Source organism: Diabrotica virgifera, chromosome 7 (assembly GCF_917563875.1).
Source record: "Diabrotica virgifera virgifera chromosome 7, PGI_DIABVI_V3a".
NCBI classification, from domain to species: Eukaryota; Metazoa; Arthropoda; class Insecta; order Coleoptera; family Chrysomelidae; genus Diabrotica; species Diabrotica virgifera.
In genome coordinates this window covers 87,106,460-87,128,937 of record NC_065449.1, presented here as the reverse complement: position 1 = coordinate 87,128,937, position 22,478 = coordinate 87,106,460, and the positions used below count along the sequence as shown (strand labels likewise).

Genomic DNA, 22,478 nt, shown 5'->3' with positions numbered 1-22,478 from the left:
TACATTCGTAGTTAAAGTTGTTGGTAATTAAAATATTAATCAAACATACAAAATTCCCCCTAGTTGGCTATGACACATTTGCTTTTGACATTATACTATTTATATAGTTCCAGTTGATTTGTTACCATTACTAATATATTAATTTTTCTAATGAGGAACTGATTAAAATGGCTTTGTGCTAGGAGAGCATAACAAAAATGAGCTACTTGCAATAAAAATTTATCATCAGTAATTCCCTGATAGACGACAACCAAAAAGAGAAACTTTTGAAAGTATACTAAAACGGTTTCAACAGACTAGATACTTAGATTGTAAGAACGATTGTACTAATATGCAGATCCTCAGTGACACTAAGGATTAGGTACATTTAATTCCTGTTTTCTTCACTTTCAATAGTTTTTGTTCGAGCAGATTTATCATAATCTAAGTGATCAGTCTGTTGAAACCGTTCTAGTATATTTTTAAACGTTTCTCTTCTTAGTTGTCGTCTATCAGGGAATTTCTGATGAAAAATTCTTATTGCTAGTAGCACATTTTTGTTATAATCCACTAGCACACAAATCTTATTAATCAGTTCCTCATAAGAAAAATTCATATTAGTAATGGTAAAAAAGCAACTCGATCTATAAAAATAGTATAATGTCAAATATTTAAGGAAATTTAGTGTTATAGCCGACTATGCTTAACTACGAATTTATTTGGATATTTCACCCAATAATAATAAATTAAGGATCAGGCCAGATTATGATGTATTTTTTTTTCGAAAAATTATTTTTGATTGAATATTTTCACGACCGCCTAATAAAATTTTACTTAATTTTTCTTGCAATTAATGTTTGGCTTAAAGAATCACGAATAACTTACAAATTAAAGCACTTAGGTATAGGGAATGTTTAATAAATAAAAAAGTACCATAAAATATCATTTCATTACGTTACTAAAATACAGGGTGTTTTATTTAAGAAAACTCAGAAAATACTCATTCCGAGTTTCGACCAACCCTGTATACTAAAATTTAACATTTCGCTATACCGTTAATGTTTTACAATAGTAGACTGTATTAAAAATCGTTTAAACACAAAATAAAAATTTGATGTTAAATCATTACAATTCTACAGGGTGTAAATATTGCTACGAAATTAACAAAAAAACGTAATTATCTTTTAAATTACCTCGTATAATATTACAAAATCATATATTCTAAGAATGGAAACATTGAGGAGAATCCAAAAAGGTAAAAATATACAGGGTGTTGTATTAAAAAAAAAACAAAAGTTTGTGTCACCCTGTCAATACACACGCCCCTGTATATTTGAAAATATTTTAAAATTATGATACTATCAGTTCCCCAACTTTTACCTAAATAACTTTTTTTCGTATCTCTTACGGGGTTCAAATGGGGTAGTGAAGCGCAATACATGATGCTGTTTCCAGTTAGCATCTCTAGCCTCTCCTACTCAATTCCTATCCTCACCTCCACGAAGTGTGGCTTAGACTGCACGGGTGAACCCCGGAGAACCTGAGCAACCTTGCTGGAGATTGGGTAACCAACCCCGGTGGAAGGCAGGGTCAGGGCTGACGAGGAAGGGAGAAATGGTCCTCCGAAAAGGGGGTTTTGCTATGGACCAGCAACCCACACAAGGAAAAAGAAAGACGCTACGAATCGAATACTATTGCCTCGGAATAGACATGAAACACGGATTAGACCCAAGCTACGAAATAAGGACATTCTTTTAGGCACATGGAACGTGCTAAGCTGGTTCAGGCCCGGAATTGCAACACATGCCATAAAACAGCTTCAATAATATAAGATGGACGTAACAGCGATCCAGGAAATGAGATGGACAGGATCGGGAAGCCTGCAAATGGAAAATTCCCTGGTTTTCTGGTCAGGAGAAGAGGAAAGGCACGAATTTTGATGTGGGTTTGTAGTTAACGGAAAACTCAAGTCTGCCATCTTCTTCTTCTTTGAGTGCCTCTCCTATCGGAGATTGGATATCATTAGGGCGATTCTAATTTTATTTACTGCTGTTTTGAACAATTCGTTAGTGGTACAGCCAAACCACTCTCTCAAATTTCTCATCCAGGACATTCTTCTACGGCCTGGATTTCTTCGTCCTTGGATTTTTCCTTGCATTATGTTTTGTAGGAATGTGTACTTTTGTCCCCTCATCAGGTGGCCTAAGTATTCAAGTTTTATCTTTTTTATATTCAGTAGAACTTCTGGCTTGTTATTTATTCTGCGTATTACTTCTTCATTTGTAATTTTATCCACCCAACTTATTCTTAATATACGGCGGTAGCACCACATCTCAAAGCTTTCAAGATTTTTAATATTCCTCTGTTTAAGAGTCCATGACTCAACACCGTAGAGCAAAGTACTGAATACATAGCATTTTAACATTCTAGTTCGTAGATGAATACTAATATCACGATTACAAAATAATTTTTTCATTTTTATAAAAGTAGACCTGGCAATTTCAATACGTCTTTTTATCTCGTGTTTTTGGTCACCTGTTTCATTGATAAGGGTTCCCAAGTATTTGTATTCGTTTACTTTTTCAAGTTGGGTACCGTTTATTGTGATACTAGTGTCATTTATTGTCTGCCATAATTGATTTCAAACCAATCAACAAGCGCATGTGTTCTCTAAGGCTTAAAGGAAAATGGTTTAACCTAACCCTCTTCTCAACCCACGCACCAACTGAAGAAGCAAATGAAGACGACAAGGAGGAATTTTATGAAATTCTAGAACAACAGTACAGAATGGCACCCAGACACGACGTCAAAATCATACTGGGAGACTTCAATGCCAAACTAGGTAAAGAGTACCATCTTAGAGCGGTGATCGGTACACATAGCTTACACGATAACACCAATGATAACGGCTCAAGATTGGCAGAGTTCGCTGTAGCCAACAATATGGTAGTGAAAACTACGCAGTTCCAAAGGAAAAATATACATAAAGTAACCTGGGTGTCAAATGACGGAATCACACGAAACCAGATAGACCACGTGCTCATCGACGGAAGACACTCTAGCAATATCATCGGCGCACACAGTTTAAGGGGAGCAGAAAGTGACTCTGACCACTTCCTGGTCAGAATAAAAATGAGAACAAGGCTAAACACGAGAGATCCAAAGCAACGCCAACAAAGGAAACAGATGGGACATTTCAAGGCTCGATCTACCTGATAATGAACGCCAATATCAGTCACTGATCCAAAATAAATTGCAGACAATGGAAGAAGAAGAGACATCAACACCAGAATTGACCATAGACCAGAAATTGCAAAATATAACAAACGCCATAGAAAGCGCAGCAGCGGAAGCGATAGGGAAACAAAAGAATAACAAGAAGAAAAACCAGTGGTTTGACCAGGAGTGCTAACAAAGCTTACAGCAGAAAGCAATCAAGAGGCTGGAGCTACTAACGCGACCTACAGAAGAGAACAGGGAAGACTACAACAGAGTAAGGATTCAAACGAGAAGACTTTTGAGAAGAAAAAAGAAACAGTACCTAGAAGCACGAATACAGCAACTCGAGGAGGAACATAGAAACGGTCAGTCTAGACAGTTTTATAGGGACATAAAGACAATGACGGGCAACACGATCAACAGCCCAAGATTTATAAAAGAAGATGCAGGACAATTGCTCACTGACGACGAAGAGATAAGCCGCCAATGGAGAAAATATTTTGAGCAACTCTTAAATACAGAAAACCCCACAACGACAGGGCAACAAAGACAGTACCAGTTAGCCGAACCTGAAATACCAGGGCCCACACTAGCTGAAGTAAAGTCCGCAATTTCGTCCCTGAAAAACCATAAAGCCCCAGGCCCAGACGGCATACAGGCGGAACTACTAAAAAAGGGGGAGACAAACTACATCTTCAGATATATCATCTTATAAGAGAAGTCTGGGAAAGAGAAGAAATACCGAAACACTGGCATGAAAGCCATATAATACCTATTCACAAGAAGGGAGACAAACAAATATATCGGAACTATAGAGGAATATCGTTAATTAATACAACATACAAGATTATATCCATAATACTGTTTAGAAGATTAACTCCATACGCAGAGGAAATAATAGGCGACTACCAAAGCGGATTCAGACCGGGAAGGTCGACTATAGACCAGATCTTCGTCCTACGCCAGGTGTTGGAAAAAAACTGGGAATTCAACCGCGATGTACACCAAATCTTCGTGGATTTCAAGCAAGCTTACGATTCTGTTAGCAGAGAAGTATTGTGGGAGACTATGGTAGAAATGGGAGTACCTGGAAAACTGGCACGATTAGCAAAGGTGAGCACGGAGAACGCTTCCGCACGAATCAGAGTTGGCAGCAACACGTCGGAGAAATTCCTCATTGACACCGGACTTAGACAAGGAGATCCTCTCGCCCCCCTGCTGTTTAACTTCGCACTGGAACATGCAGTAAGGAAAGCTCAGCCACAACTGACAAACGGATTTGCCGCCCAAGGATCAAAAATACTATTAGCCTTTGCGGATGACGTGGACACAATTGCACAATCCACCAAAGATGCAAAAGAAGTTTTCACCCTATTCGAGAACGGAGCCAAGGAAGTTGGTCTTAAGGTCAACGAGGACAAGACCAAGTACATGGTGGTTACGAAGAACCCAAGACCAAGGGTTAGACAAATCGTAAGAATTAATGAATAAAATTTTGAAGTCGTCAAAGAATTTAAGTACTTGGGAGCGATCATAACATCTGAAAATAACTATGAAAAGGACGTGGCAGCCAGGATTATTGCAGGAAACAGGGCATATTACTCGTTAAGGACCCTACTTAAATCAAAAATACTCTCAAGACCAGCAAAAATAAGAGTATATAAGACAATAATTCGTCCCACAATAACGTATGGAAGCGAAACCTGGACTCTGAATCAGCGGGAAACAACAAAATTACTGGTACTTGAAAGAAAGATACTGCGGACTATCTATGGGCCTTGCAGAGAAGAGACAACAGGAGAATGGAGAAGAAGACACAATGATGAACTCCAGACAATATACAGAGATGAAAACATAGTACGCTACATTAAATCAAACAGAATACGATGGGCGGGTCACGTACTAAGATCAAGTGACGAAAGACTTCTAAACGCCACATTCTGGGAAATGCCCGATGGAAAAAGGTCAGTTGGTCGCCCAAGAAAGAGATGGAAGGACGCAGTAGCCAGCGATCTACGCAAAATGGGAGTACAGCAATGGGAAATAGCTGCTCAGGACCGACAACAATGGAGGGAAATAGTAAACGCGGCCAAGACTCACATAGAGTTGTAGAGCCAAATGATGATGATGATGATGATGTATCTCTTACGACAAACGAGTAATTGGAATTTGTCACACTAATGCCCCACCCTGTATGTACCGTACCAAAAATTAGTTAAAATCCTTTATATCAACATTAAATCTTATATTCATCATGCTGCAAAAGAAGCTCTAGGGAAAGACCGGTAATAACTATAAGAGAAAGTCTCTTGGTGGACCCATAACCTGAGAACTCTAGTGAAAGCGAAGAAGAAAGCTTTTAACAAATGGATAGCTACTGTATCTGCCGAGGATAGAAATACTTGTAAAGAGCACAGAAGATTAGTATCAATAAAAAGTAAAGATTTGCTAAAAACAGTTACTGGGAAAGAACTTCGGAAGAAGTAAATACTTGTGCCGGTAATACAAGAGCGAACATAGCCTGGTAAGTTCTTAGAGTACTATGTACCCAGAAAAAAAAAACGCTCAATGACTTCGTCTTATGGGCATATACAGAGGATATTACTCACTGACAGACATGGATATTTTCGTAAGAATGGGAAAGTCCCTGGTTCAGAAAGTATAAGTTAGAAATTACGCAAAGCAGCTCCAGATAAATTAATTAACATGTTTGCAGTTATATTTAATAAGAGCCTCAATGAAGACGAGCCGCCACCCAAAGAATGAAATAGATCCATAATATCTTCGATTTATAAGGAAGTAAGCAAAAAAAACTACAAAAATTACAGGGAAGTAGTGTAATTTGTTCCCTATCAATGCTTTAGGCACGAGTAATAAAACACCGAATTTGAGAAAAAGTTAAAGAATCAGAACATCAAAGCGGTTTCACAGCTCTTTTATAGACGGATATTCAGTCACTAGTAAACAGCATAATATAAAGAAACGCATAGAAAGAAGGTCAACTATCCATTTAATCTTTGTTGACCTTGGAAAAACCTACGATACCAAATCATTAAATAAGTCTTGGTTTTGCATGAAAAACAATGGTATCAGTAATGGTTACAATATATCAGTAAAAGCCCTATATTCATGATATACCAGCGCAGTCAAAGTAGGCGTGTAGAATATGATAATTCTAACAAAAAATTTCTAAGAAAAGGGCTCGTATCACATTCGATATTTATTTCAAAATAATTTTATTAAAAGCCATTGTTTTTAATTTTTTAGTTACGGTGCAAGAAACTATAACGAGATAGATAACTCATACGTCCATCCAATCTATCACCAAATCCATAGAAGGACTAGAAGGGACCTATATGTTAAACTAGAAAAACTACTCACAGCGTAAGAAATTTATTTTTCAGAAAATATGTATATACTTATAACGTATATCTTATTTCATTTCAGGTTAAGCAAAGATGGAAAAGCTTGCTTGAAGAAAGCAATTTGTGAAGTTAGTCAGGTACCTCCAGGAAAGGGAACTTTGTATCAAGAATTAATGAAAACTATTTTTAGGTAATTATTTAATGATTATGTACGCAAACTTTTGCTTCAAGCTAACGTCTTAAGAGCGTAGGCGCAAATATTTTATGGCGATCCCTACTTTTTCTTTCTTTACACGGCAAATTACGTGTAGTACAAGTCTCACTGGTATGGAGATGTAAACGTTATTTGACAATGACATTAGCAACATTAACTTAGATATGGATTTTGAATGTGCTTGGATAACCGTTACTTGTATAATCGATTAAATTTTTAATTCAGTTATTCACTTATTATATAGAATAATTTATATTCTATACTATAAAATAAAAACTAATACTTAATCGAGAAAAGAGGAAAAGTGATACAGTTACTTTTTTAATAATAAGTATATTGTTACTATGGAAATCTTAACTGGAACATACTTGAAAATACTTGAATCACAGAATATATCCTGGTGTATTCTCTGCTTGGATCTTCCAAACAACAAATAACTTTTTATTAATTTCACGTCCTAAATCAATTATTTATTAATATTATTTAATAAACAACTCAAAATATTCCTGAAGCCGTATCAAAGATTTAGTTGCCTCGTTTGTTGCTGTCTTGTCACCACATTCTATTCGACTGAGTGCGTTGTATGACAAAGGTAGCGAATGTTCGATTCGGAAAATATCACCACGGACATGGTGTTCATTTTTTTCGAATCCTGGAAGAACTAATAAATATTTTTAAAACATTTAAACGTAGAATGAAAGATTACATCATTACCGAGGGTAGAAAGTCCCTTAGAATAAACAAAAAGTTTCTTTTTAACGAGATATTTAAAATTAAAAATCACACTCAATTTTTTTTCTTTTGAACCCTGTAACTTATTAAAATAAACATTATAGAAGTTTTCAGTGACTTTTTACTTTCATCCTGCGTTTAAATTTTTCAAAAATACTTACTTCTTAGTTTTCTCGAGATTCCAAAAAAATGAATTTATTTAAATAGCATTGGAGCCGAAAGTTTGCTCCTATCCCCTGAATATTATAAAAGCTGATTCTCTACTTCTTTGTTTGGATTCTATTCGGACTGAATATGTACAATTTGTTGTCCAAATAAATCATAGTTCAAAGTCTCGTTGAAACCAGCATTTGGAGTAAAACTGGAGTTGACACACTGTTGTTAATATCACTTCGATGATGTAGTGGTGTCTCTATTATTTCTCAAGGCAATATCTTTCAAATCTAAATTAGCAGTTCATACTAGCAAGTCTGAGTTTTGAGAGACAGAGGAAAAACAAATAAAATTGGAATATTAGTGGTTTCCTTTGTTAGAGTAACCTTCAGTCATTGTTGGTTGACGGGTTCAGGCCATACCATTGGAACTGCAAAAGGCATAAGTTTTCTCTACTCTTTTATTCACTGTACCAAATACATGGCGCATATGTGCTATGCTACATATCATACATATCATACATGTGAAGCCCACTAATTGTTTTGATCTCCGAGTTAAACCAGATTTATTAAATCCGATTTAATTTTCTTCTGTTATAAAAGTTTACCAAAGAAGCTACGCAATCAGACAGAAGATAAGACATGCGAAAACACAATTTCATAAAAATATTGAACTTCTAAAGTTTTTAGAAAAATAAAAAAATGGAATGACGGCACTAAGTTGTCACTTCAACAGAATTAAAGCACTATTACATGACAAACTGATTGACTTAAGGCCATTGGAACATAACTCGCAAATATTTTATGGATATCCCTACTTTTTCTGTCTTTACACGGCATATTACGTGTAGTAAAATTCACACTGGTATGATCACTGGTATGATTACATCATTAATTTAAAGAGATGGCTTTTGAATGTTCTTGAATAACTGTTATTTTTATAATTGCAAATTATTAATTCAGTGATTCAATAATGTGATAATTTTTTCACTCACTATGTATTCAATGATTGTAATAATTTATATGTACAACAAAAACTAATACTCAATCGAGAAAAGAGGAAAAGTGTTTAAGTGATTTTTTAATACTATATTGTTACTATGGAACGCTTACAATTTTGAACATCTTTAACAACACAATACTTGGATCACAGAATAGATTATCCTGATGTATTGTCTGCTTGGAACTTCCACAAATAATACACAATAAATAACTTTTTATTAAGTTCACGTCTTAAATCAATTATTTATCAAATACACTATATTATCAATATTATTTAATCAACAACTCAAAATATTCCCGATGCCATGTCAAATATTTAAAATTGTCACTGTCTGACTGACAGTATGCTGACAATATTCTATTCGACTGAGCGTTGTATGACTAAGATAGATTTGGAAATATTACCACGGACATTGTGTTTATTTTTTTCGAATCCTGAAAAAACCAATAAATATTTTTTAAAAATTTAAAGGCATAATGAAAGACTATATTATTACCGAGTGCCGAAAATCCCTTAGAATAAATAAAAAGTTTATTTTGAATCAGATATTTTAAATTAAATATCACATTAAATTTTCTCTTAGTTTTTCACCCCTGTAACTTATTAAAATAAACATTATAGAAGTTCTCAGGGACTTTCGGCCCTCGCCAATAACGTAATCTTTCATTCTACGTTTAAATTTTTCAAAAATACTATCAGTTTTCTCAGGATTCGAAAAAAATTAATCCCCATTTGAATAGCATTGAAGCCGAAAATACGTACCCATCCTCTTAAGTCGACATTTGTCACACTATCAAAGAAACATCATGCAAAAACATGCAGTGGTTATCGGATATTAAGTTTGAACCTGAAATATTTTAAAGATTTTCCTGCGAAAAGTAAATAGCAGAATGTACAGGATATTAGAGGAGAGAATTAGTATTTATTACTCAGTTTGGAGTATTGGATTTGAAGTATTGGATTATTATTGTTCAGTATCCAAGTACCTACTACATACACATATGTAGAGATAGAAATCAAAATGTATACATCTGCGCTTTTGAAAGGCCGATATAACAAAATGCTAGAAATATTAAAATATTGAAAATTACCTTATCCATTGGTTACTTCTCTGAGATGTATCACTTTCCAGTTATTGTTGTATGTTGCATATTCAGGATATTCTCTAACACTCTTTATTTTTCTCATTAGTGTGTCTTCCGAACAGTAAGGTTGGTTTTGTTACACGCGCTTAATTACTTTTTGCTCGAATTTAGGCAGGTAGATATCTTATTTTGGTTTGTTATTTCATAAACCCATAGTTAAGGCAAGTACAAGTTTTTTAATATTATAATGAGTAACTCTTCCGACGGGGTACTCCCCCGTCTGGAAAAGACCCACCAGATGAGAAAGATATACAAGGCGAAATGGAAATTGATAATAAAATATATAATTTAGACAACAAATATATTTCGACAGACATCGGACCGTACTATGTTATCGTTGAACCGGTTGATCAAAAAAGTCATTTATCGGCTGTTAAAGTTGGGCACTATTTATTTAAAAATACTACTTTTAACACACATGTTATTGACATAAAATTAGTCGGGAGAAATAAAGTAAAAATTATTTTTAAATCTTATAATATTGCTAATGCCATTATAGGACATAAATTAATAAAAGATAATAATTTGATCGCGTATATACCTATTTTTTTCAACCATAAAAAGGCAATTATCAGACAAATTGACACATTTTTGTCCGAAAAGTATATAATGGAGAATATCGAAAGTGAACATAAAGTTGTAGATGTAAAAAGAATGAAACGTAGGATAGTTGATTCTGATAATGAGACACAGTTTGTCCCTAGACAAATGATCGTCTTGACGTTTTTAGGAAATAGTTTGCCAAAATTTGTTAAAATTGATTTGGTGAGATTTGCTGTAGAGCCCTACATATATCCTGTAGTTCAGTGGTTCAGGTGCCTTCGATATGGCCACACAGCCAAATACTGTAAAAGCACTACAACTAAATGTAAAAAATGTGGTCAAACCCACGATGAAAATGATGATACCGATTGCACTTCTGACACTTACTGCATATACTGTGAAAAGCATGACCATCAGTCCGTATCAAAAATTTGCCCGAAATACCAGGAACAATTAAAAATTAAAAAGATCATGTCTGAAAAAAATGTGTCATTTAAAGAAGCTGAAGTTATTGTAAGAAATCCGTCTTACGCTAAAATAGTAACACATAATAATTTCGATATTTTAAATAATTTAAACAATTTCCCTGAGCTGAATGGTAATATTGACACGAACAATTCCCCCTCTACGAGTAATAAAAATTGGGTACCACGCCCACATTACCAACAGCCGAAAAAGCGCAAAGTAAGTTCGCCCCTTTCAGTTAATAAACCCCCTTCATTTAAACTTAAAAATACCGCTTCAAATCCTATCATTCCTAATCCACATAGAGAAGCTTTCCATTCATACAAAGAAAAATTAGAATCACAGATACTGCAGAAACTTCCTTCTAGTTTTGAAAATATGCTTAAAAAATTTAATTTGGTAAACCCAGATCCACTAGTTATCCAGGAAACACAAACAGAACTCAAAACAATCTTAGATACGATACAATACAATGATAGTGATAGTGACGAAAATTATTATTAAGTAGATGATAAATATATTGCAATGGAACTGTAACTCCATTACTAAAAACAAAGCTAATCTTATTAATTTTCTAAACGATCACGCTGTTAAATTTGATTTAATTATGCTTAACGAAACTTGGTTATCTAAAAAGAAAATATTTCATTTACCAACTTACAATATATTACATGTAGATCGAACTGATGGATTCGGAGGCACTGCCATACTTATTAAAGATTCCCTATGCTATCATGAAATTTCAATTCGTAAAAACTTTAATTCCAAAATAGAAATATGTGCAGCATATATCGATGACCTTAAGATATCCTTAGCCTCCATTTATAAAGCTCCCAACATAAAAGCAACTAAGACTGACTGGAATAATCTTTTTTCACAACTACAGGGTGATGTCATTATATGCGGTGATTTTAACTGTCATCACAGTCTCTGGGGCCCTACAATAGATAACTCACAAGGAAATCGACTTGTAGAAGCTATAGAAGAAACTAACCTAATTATTTTAAACGACGGACGACCTACTAAGATAGTCAGACCTAACGAAAGACCTTCTGCCATAGATCTTACCTTTGTCTCACCTAGCCTTTTAAGTTTATCTGAATGGAATCCTCTGAATGATACACTTGGCTCAGATCATCTCCCTATCCATATTACTATATCTCGGGAATATATCCCCACTAACAAAACACCCTCTAGAAAATGGATTGAGTCTTCAGCTGACTGGACGCTTTTTCAAAACCTAATCGAAACACAAATCTATAACAATAATAGTAATAATAACTCCTTTGATTTTTTTATGAAAGTAATAAATGATGCAGCTTCTAAGTCAATGAAATCTCGTTCAGGTAACAGTAAAAAACCTCCAAATCCTATTTGGTGGGATAATGAATGCACTTTAATTGTTAATGATAGAAAAGACGCATACCATGAATATAAAATGACCACGAATTATGAAAATTACCTCAAGTTTAAGCATATTCAGGCCAAAGCTAAATTACTTTTTAAACAAAAGCAACAACTATGCTGGAAAAATTTTATTAACAAATTAAATAAAAATACCCCAATATCAAAAATTTGGAGTTTTATAAAAAAAATATCGAACAAAAACTCAACTTTTAAAAAACATCCTCTATCTGAAGAACTAATAAACCAAATTTTTGATATTGTAGCACCTAGTTTTGTGCCAAATATGCTTGAAGGTCCGAACGAGAAAATTGGCAGCCACTACATGGATGCACCTTTTGATATAACAGAACTTGAAGCTTCAATTAAGACCTCTAGATGTACTGCTCCGGGTAATGATTATGTTACATATTACATTATTAAAAATCTTCCCCAAGTTGCTAAAAATTTTATACTAAATATATACAATGATTGGTGGGTGAATTCAAACTATGTTGAGCATCTCAAACAAATTACCATTTGTTTAATTTTAAAACCTACTAAAGATAGAAATATGCCTTCCTCTTATCGCCCTATATCTTTAATGTCATGTATAACTAAAACGTTCGAAAGAATGATAAAAACAAGACTGGAGTGGTACATGGAGTATAACAATATCTTACCTAATACTCAATACGGTTTTAGAAGGGGATATGGTACTTTGGATGCAGTAACTCATTTAGTAAATGACATCCAGATTGCCTTTTCTGGCAACAAGTATCTAGCTTGTTTATTCCTAGATATAAAAGGGGCTTACGACTCTGTAAATATAAATATACTTAAACAGAAAATGGTTAAGATTGGTCTTAGCGAAACGACTGCTCTAAATATATTGCAACTATATTTTTCTAGACATGTCTATATTAGAGACCATAGAAATGTGTTACATGGTCCAAGGGTTGTTTATCATGGATTGCCACAGGGATCCGTGCTTAGTCCTATACTCTTTAATATATATTCTGCCAATATTCATTCACTATTTCATAATTCCGTAAATTGCATACAATATGCAGATGATATCTGTATATACACCATCCAAAATAGTTATGAAGCATGCACTGAGGCTCTTGATAATATTATGCATAAGGTAAGCACATGGACAGAAGAAACTGGTATGACCCTTTCAACAGAAAAATGCTCTATTATGTTTTTTACCAGGCATAGACTACGTGCACCAGAGAGATTCACTCTGTGTGTGCGTACCTTGTCGGTAGTTAAAGAGTTTAAGTATTTAGGTATCATTGTTGACACCAAGTTACTATGGTCGAGTCACATACGTCACTTAATAAACAAATGTGAGAAAGGCTATAATTTGCTTAGGTGTGTAACAAATCGAAGTTGGGGCGCAGCTACTGGTATAGCTTTATTGTTTTATAGAGCCTATGTGCGGTCTATCATTGACTATGGATGTTGTTTATACGGATCTGCTTGTAACACCAATCTAAACAAAATAAACAGAGTTCAATATAAATGTCTTAGAACTTGCATAGGTGGAATGATATCATCACCGGTGAAAGCAATACTGGCAGAATGTAATGAATTGCCTTTGGATTTGCGTCGGCAGCTATTATCACAAAAATATCTTTTAAAACTAAAATCCTTAGAGTCAAACATGATCAACAAATTAAGTGATATTGCAAAAGAAGATTTAACAAACCGCTTTTGGAAAATAAAGAATTCTCCTCCACTGGCAGAAGCTTTCGTTGAGACCAATGCTGATCACATTTCCTTTGGTAAAAATAAAACATTGTTTATGTATACCATACCCTATAGATCACTAATAAAACCACACAGAGTCATAATACCCAATTATACAGAATACCATCATATAAATCACACCCTTCTAAAATCCATATTAGGTGGATTAGTCAATAAGCCATTTATATATACAGATGGATCAAAAACAAAACACGGAGTTGGTTGTGGAGTTTTTATCCAAAATACAAAACAATCATTTATGTTTAAATTACCATAAATATGTAGCATATATACTGCTGAACTTATAGCAATTTGGAAGGGCATTACTTGGTTAACATCAAATAATTTACGAGATGGAGTAATACTAACTGATTCTAAGTCTGCATTGGAGTCAATAAAAAGCATAAAATTTGAAAGAATGAAATGTCCTATATTATGCAATTTAAAAAATTTGATAGCAGATTTAAATATAACATTTGTATGGGTCAAAGGTCATACAGGTATACTAGGTAATGAAAAAGCTGATAGTTTGGCTAAGGAAGCAGTACTTAACGGAGTTCTTTGTAATATTTATACATTATCAGACGTCTTTCATTTGATAAAAAATAAAATAAGATTAAAATGGGAACGACAGTGGGAAAATACTGTAGAAAACTCACAAAATACCTACTTTAAAATACATCCTACCCTACCATCCCCACCTCTATATATTTTCAACTACCCTACTTCAAAATTCTTTTCGGCAAGTGTTTTTCGACTTAAAACAAATCATGGGCGATTTCCATCGCACCTTGCTAAGCTGGGCATTATACAGTCCTCGGCCTGTAGTTGTGATCAGAACTCTTACGGAGATCTAAATCATATATTTTTCGGTTGCAAAAAACATTTAAAAAAATCCAATGATTTAATTCGTACACTTATTGAAATGAAATATTTTCTTCCATTAAATCTCACACACATTTTGTTAGCTGCCAATAAAAACACCTTGGAACTTTTAGTAAATTTTATTAAAGAAAATAAAATACAAATTTAAAACGGCATAACCCACATCTCTGTAGTTATACTATAAGAAAATTCCTTTTACAACTTTCTGTGGCAAATGGACTTGATTCCATGCCATTATCTTTCCACACACACACACACACTCTTTATTTTTCTGTATTCTTAAGTTGTCCTTGGCGTTCTACCTCTTAATTTTTCTTGTGTATTTAATATTTGATTTGTTGAAAGAGATCAGCTTCTTTCAGTCTATTCAATTCTAGGTGTTTTGGTGACTGTTTGTATTTTGTCTAGTTTGTGTTTCTTTTTTACTAAACAGGTTTGTGGTCACTTTCTATATCTGCTCTTGAATAAGCTTTAATAGATACTGTCGCGTTACAGAATTGTTGGTTTAAAATGATCTAATTAATATAGTGCCTTACCATTTCATACTTAGGGGCTTTTTATGTATACAGTATTATGGTGCAAATGAAAGGAATAAATTCGTTATTTCGTAAGCCGGCGACCCAAGGAAAAACCCCGAAACAGGTCGATTTTTATTTCTAAATTATTGAATTCTAAACATTGAATTTAATCGAAAAGCAATGTTTATTTGTGAAATAAACATTTTCTCTCGGGACTCCGGCCCTGGAACTCGTTATAAAAGTATCGATACATTTCAGCTCCGATTAAACGTGTTTTTTGTTGGTTTATACCAATAATTAGAAAACAAGTTTGTAATAAGAGTGAAGTTTAAAGTGGTTTTTAAGTGCAGAGAAGAAAATTGTAAGTACAATTTTCATTTCGACCATATCAAACCATTTCTTAAAGAATATTGCTGAAACCTAACCAACAGAAAATCCATTTTTATTTAAAATAAAAACGCCGAATAACCGGCTTATTTAAATTAAGTCAGGAGCGGCTCTAGAAAATTTCCTTCAAATGAAGAAAGCAAAAATTAAAAATGGATAGCGATAATTTAACTCATACCAAACCACTATCAACACAAACTACCTCTTCAACATCTTCAACAATTACTTATTCCAACGCCGTAACGAATTTTAACTTCCCCACCAAGCAACAAGCAGTCGTTTTGTCATCTGTACCAGACATAAAAATACATGAATACATAACAGCAATAGGAACTATAGTACAACCAAAAAATATCATCTTCGCGTCCAGAATCTCAAACAACCGAGTATGCATCTATCTTAGTAACACCACAATCGTAGAAAATTTACTACATAATCACAAATCCGTTTCAATACAAGGAAATGACATAGAGATCAGAAGATTAATTACTCCTGCAAGCCGACTAGTGATATCAGGTGTCTGTCCCAGTATTCCAAATACTATAATCGAAGAAGAGCTTAAAAAATTGGAGCTTACTGCAGTGTCTAAAATAACATTTTTAAAAGTTGGCATGCCTGAATCTGAATACAGTCATATATTGAGCTTTAGGCGTCAAGTATTTGTTTCTCCAACAATTAATAAGTCTATCCCAAATTCACTTCTAATATCTCACGACAACACCGCTTACAGAATTTATCTTTCCTTAGATGGTCTAAATTGCTCTAAATGTAATACCACAGGGCATAAAGATGAAAACTGCACTACTGAATCAACTAATGAACAAAATCTTGACCAGTTATCTCAACCTATGAATGTTAATATTTCTGAAACAGAAAATTATCCAATAAATCAAAAATCCATTACATCAGAGTCTCCAACTGCTCATCAATCCAGTACTCCTCCTACTTCTATAACCAACCCACCACCAAGTGCCTCCTCCAACTCACAAAACCTATCTGAATCATCATCTAATACTACCAACATAGTAGCACATACTTCTATCAAAAGACAAATTTCAACATCTCCTGAAATAATAGAGTCAGAAAATCAAAAAATAATACTTCCAGCTCCAAAGCAATCTGCACCCAAAAGAATAAAAAAAGCACTTAACATCGAAACCTCAATGAAACCTATAGAAGCCATTTTATCGTCAGCCACTACTCTTTACCCACTAAAATATACAGAACTATGTGACTATATTACAAATGCTATAGGCTCCAAATTGCCTGAAACAATAGCAAAGGATTATACTAATGACCTACAAGGACTTAGCGCTGAATTGCAAATGGTGCACGCAAACGCAAACGACCGACGCCTTAAAAACAATATTTCAAGGATTTTAAAAAAGCTAAACGGAACAGACAACTACTCTTCTGTGACTGAGGAAGAAAGCGACTGTAACCCTATTCAATAACAAATTCATAGTTCAATGGAATTTAAATGGCTTCTACAGCCATATCGAAAACTTAAAAATACTAATCAATGAATTTTCACCTTTAGTAATATGTTTACAAGAAACGCGACTTTCTAATAATAAAGTAAATTTAAAAAACTATACATCTTACACTAAATGTAGACCAGTGCAGCAGATAGCTAGCGGTGGTGTAGGTATCTTTGTGAAATCTACTGTCGAGTCCAAAGAAATTCCGATAAACACAAATTTAGAAGCGGTTGCAGTGTCAATACTTCATCATTTCAAAATCAACATTTGCAGTATATATCTACCACATCCAGACGAATCCATACTCCTAGAACTACAAAAAGTGATAGAACAAATTCCATCTCCTAAATTAATTCTGGCTGACACAAACTGTCATAACGAATCTTGGGGATCTGAAAAAACTGACAAAAATGGCAAAACTCTATTGGAAATAATTAACAACCTCAAACTAGTACTATTAAATACGGGAATGCCTACCCGTTTCAACGCATACAATGGCACGTTTTCAACCATTGATTTATCCCTCAGCGATTCAACTTTAGCACCACTACTTGAGTGGAATACGCTTTCACACTTATATGACAGCGACCATCTACCAATTTTAATCACTCATATTAAAGACGCAAACATTAACACAAAACCATATGAAACATGGAAATTAAAGTCAGCAGATTGGGAAAAGTACATTAGTTTAGTAACTGCACGAATGGAAGACTTCAAAATATTAGAAGATGTAGACACAACAATAACAAATTTTAATAATGTTATAGTTGATTCAGCAAGAGAAGCGATTGGAAAAACTAAAGCTACCACTAAAACACCCATACCCTGGTGGAATATCGAAATAGAGACTTCTTTGAAACAAACAAAACATTCATTTAATATATTTAAAAAACACAATTCCGAAGTCAACTTAGCTAGATTTAGAGCCTTAAGAGCCAGATCCAGATTTCTAATAAAAAAATCTAAGAAAGAAAGCTGGGCCGATTATGTCTCGTCAATAAATTCATCTACACCAATAAGTGATATATGGCAGAAAATAAGGAAAATAAAAGGCTCAAACAAAGTTAATCATATCGACACCATTACTACAGATAACTTAATTACTTCAAATAAACTAGAAATTGTAGAAATCTTAGCAGATCACTATCAACTACATTCAAACAATGACCAATATAACTCTATTTTCTTAAAACACAAAGAAAAATCCGAATTGTCACAGATCGAAATAGAAGATATTTTATGCCCTCTCAATATGCCTATTACACTAGACGAGCTTAACGAAAGCCTAAGTAATGCTAAAAAAACTTCTCCAGGACCTGATGATATTCCAACTATATTTATTGAGAAATTACCGGAATCGGCAAAGAAAATTTTAGTCGACATCTTTAACAATATTTACACAAATAAAAAGTTCCCTTCAATATGGCGTCAAGCAATTATAATTCCATTTTTAAAAATGAATAAGCCAAAAAACTTACCATCCTCATATCGTCCAATATCGCTCACCAGTAATATATGCAAAGCAATGGAAAGAATATTAAGTAAAAGACTGAAATGGCACTTGGAAAATAGAAACCTTTTTACTCCAATACAAAGCGGATACCGTTCAGACAGATCGACAACTGATAACATTGTCGCACTAGAATCGGAAATTCATAAAGCATTTACAAAACAACAAAAAGTAATCGCAATATTTTTTGACATTAAAAAAGCTTTCGACACGACATGGACGCATTATATTCTCAAAATGATGAAAAACTGGAAAATAGATGGTAAGTTTCTCGCTTTTACCAAAAATTTTCTTCAAAACAGGTCCATACAAGTAAAAAACCAATGGATTCATATCAACATCGAAATCACTCCATAATGGAATTCCTCAAGGATCGGCCTTAAGCCCAATATTATTCCTAATCGCAATTAATAATATAACAAACCATATAGAGCTTCCTGTAAAAGCTAGTATTTATGCTGATGATCTAGTAATATATGTTAAAAGTAAAAATATAGGTTTAGCTAGGCAAATTTTACAAAGAACATTAAACAGCCTAGAAAAGTGGTCGTTAGAGACTGGTTTAACATTTTCAACTGAGAAGACTAAAGTAATAATCTTTGACAAAAGAAGAGAGGAATACAACTTAAACCTGTGTCTAAATGGATATTCTCTGAAACAAGTCCGTGAAATCAAATTTTTAGGTATAGTATTTGACTCAAAACTCACATGGACTTCACATATCAACAATTTAATTCAATCCTGTCAACAACGAATAAATTTACTAAGAGTGTTATCCAATCATAAATGGGGTTCAGACACTAGAATTCTCCTAAAGCTATATCAAACTTTAATAAGAAGCAAGCTCGATTACGGATGCATGTGTTATGAAACAGCAAACAAAAATCAACTAAAAAAACTGGATATCATTCAAACCACATCTCTACGACTAATCTTTGGAGCCTTTAGAACTACTCCAATAAGAAGCCTTCAAGTTCTAGCAGGAGAAATACCATTATACCTCAGAAGACAATACCTATCACTATGCTACAATTCAAAAATTCTAAACGCAAAGGAAAATACCTTTCTCGCAAGTTTAGTATCGGAAGAACCACCGGAACAATACAGAAATTACACCACCAAGGCAATACCATTTTACGAACGCATTAAACGATTACCGTATAGCATCAATCAAAACACCTTAGCATCCATAAAAAAATATCAGACACCCCCCTGGACAGTTTCTTTACCAATAGTAGACCTCTCCTTACATAATTCTAACAAACATTCACACACCTCTGCTGAGATCAGGCTTCAATATCATACAAATTTACTCAAATACTCTTCTTACAAACTTTTCTTTACCGATGCCTCCAAAAGTTGCAACGGAATAGCTGCTGCTACTGTATCAGAAAACGTAATTTCCGCCACTAGATTATCTGATGGCTGCAGTATTTATACCGCAGAACTTCAAGGAATACTTGACGCACTAAATCATTGTAAAAATACAAATGAAAACCAAATACTAATATTATCAGATTCACTAAGTTCTTTACAGGCCATCAAACATGTTTACCCTACCCACATCAATCTATTTCTAATTAAAGACGCGTTGCATCAGCTCCAATTTTCTGGGAAAACCATCTCATTTATGTGGGTCCCATCCCATGTAGGAATAACTGGTAATGAGTTAGCAGACAAAGCAGCGTTCGAAGCGATAAACAATGTGAACATTCCGACTACAACAGGCATACCAATCTCTGACACTAAACCTTTATTCAAGAATCATGTAAACAAAATCTGGCAAGAAATATGGGATCAAACAAACACAAATCTGAAAACCATTAAACCAGACGTATCTTCAAAAAATCTTCCTATGCCACCAAAAAGAAAAGACCAAGTAATTATCAGCAGACTCCGGCTCGGACACACACGACTTACCCACAGCTACGTAATCTCCAAGGAACCGCCACCAATGTGCCAAAGATGCCAAATACCTCTCACAGTTAACCATGTAATAATAGAATGTCCAGAATACACTTCAGCGAAAACAATATTCAAGATACCCAACAGCCTGAAAGAAGCACTGGTCACAAAATTCAATGAAGTTTTATCTTTTGTAAATCATTGTAAACTGTATAACAAATTATGATTCATTTCTTTTTTTCTTTGTAAACTCTAAATAATTTCCATATTTTTGTCATTCTTATATTCTAAAAATGTATCTTTTGCTCTATCTATTTTGTATTATAAATGTACCGCTAATAACCCGAGTGGTTGATGCGGATAAATAAAAATAAAAAAAAAAAAAACATTTTCTCTTATGTATTTTGAATTAAAGAAATTACATGCAGTCTTCTTTTTTTTTGTCAAATAATTTAATTAAAATTTCCTTTTGAGGCCCTTTATAAATAATTATGTAGATGTTTATATTACTGAATAGAGAATTGAATAACCTTTCAAATGAGCTAGCACACGACCCCTATTCCCAGTTAAAAAAATCATCGATTACGTCAACACGACCAGATGGATGACGTCACTAGTATGACGTATATGCCAAAATATCATAATTTAAAAATAAAAATCGACCTGTTTCGGAATTTTTCCTTAAAGTCGCCGGTTTACGAAATAACGAATTTATTCCTTTTATTTGCACCTTACTGTATACTGTATATTCTTCGGACTAACTGATCACGTGTTTTTGATAATGCATAATCATCTCATTGCATAATCCCAGTCATTCGCCTATTATTTGTCCGTCCCTTCTAATTTCTCATTGAAATCACCTAAAATGACAATAACTGCTTTTTTGGGTTCTTCAAATGTTTTGTCTAATTTATCGTAAAAGCTGTCTATTTCTTTGTATGTGCTATCACACGATGTTGCATATACTGTAATGGTAGATGTACTGCGTATTTTGACTGATTGGTTTCTTTGTTGACGACAACGGCTACTCCATTGCGATTTAGACGTATTTACACGTATTTGTCTACTATAATACTTCTGCTACTGTTAGACCATCTAATTCACTACATCCAACGATGTCTATATTTTTATTTAAGCGTTGCATTTTGGATACTAGGTTATGAGCTAAATGTTGGTACAGACTCCGTACATTCCTCATACCAATTCTTTTGTATGTTTTGAGTTGAATTGTAGGTGTTTTATTTAACGTATCACACAGGTTTCGCTTGTCGATGACCTGAAAGGCCCTGTGATCCTCGTGGTTTATGCCTCTCCTGTCGGATCCCAGATTACCATGATCAGTGCCCTTTTTTACGTTTCTATGAGTGAAATTTTGATAATATAGTATTTATTAGAATTCAAAAATGATAATATAATTTTTTTATTAGGATCAAGCCTCACGATGATTACGAAGATGAAGATGACTACGATAGAGCAGCTAATAAAACTCACGACTGCAGTGAAAGATATTCTTCTTGTCAACATTCGGTTTGGACTGATATGTTTTAATAAACGTTTAAAGTAAAAAAATGTTTTATTTTACTAGTATATAACAAAATTTTTGCTCTTTCAGTCCTCATTAAGTTTCTGAACTAAATGTTTTTATATGGATGGAATTTGTTCTTTAAAATGGATTGGACACTATTTAGGTTAATTGCGGATGTAACTTAGTAGGATTGTAGGATGTGAACATGTCCTAATACTGCAACTTAATAGACAAGGCAAAAACGGCGGGTTTGTTAGAAAAAATATTCCCATGAGATTTTTTGCATAATCACTTTCGTGAGACATT

General features: G+C 33.9%; 1 protein-coding gene across 1 annotated transcript in view; it reads left to right on the top strand.

The window, feature by feature from the left end:
* LOC114339933 (uncharacterized) overlaps positions 1-22,216 on the top strand; it is a 69,412-nt gene extending 47,196 nt beyond the window's left edge. Inside the window, exons 4-6 of the mRNA XM_028290618.2 lie at positions 6,466-6,582; positions 6,646-6,753; positions 22,075-22,216. Of these exons, the coding sequence (XP_028146419.1) occupies positions 6,466-6,582; positions 6,646-6,753; positions 22,075-22,195 (346 nt within the window). The 3' untranslated portion in view covers positions 22,196-22,216. The remainder of the gene's footprint in view (positions 1-6,465; positions 6,583-6,645; positions 6,754-22,074) is intronic.
* The last annotated feature ends 262 nt before the right edge of the window (positions 22,217-22,478 follow it).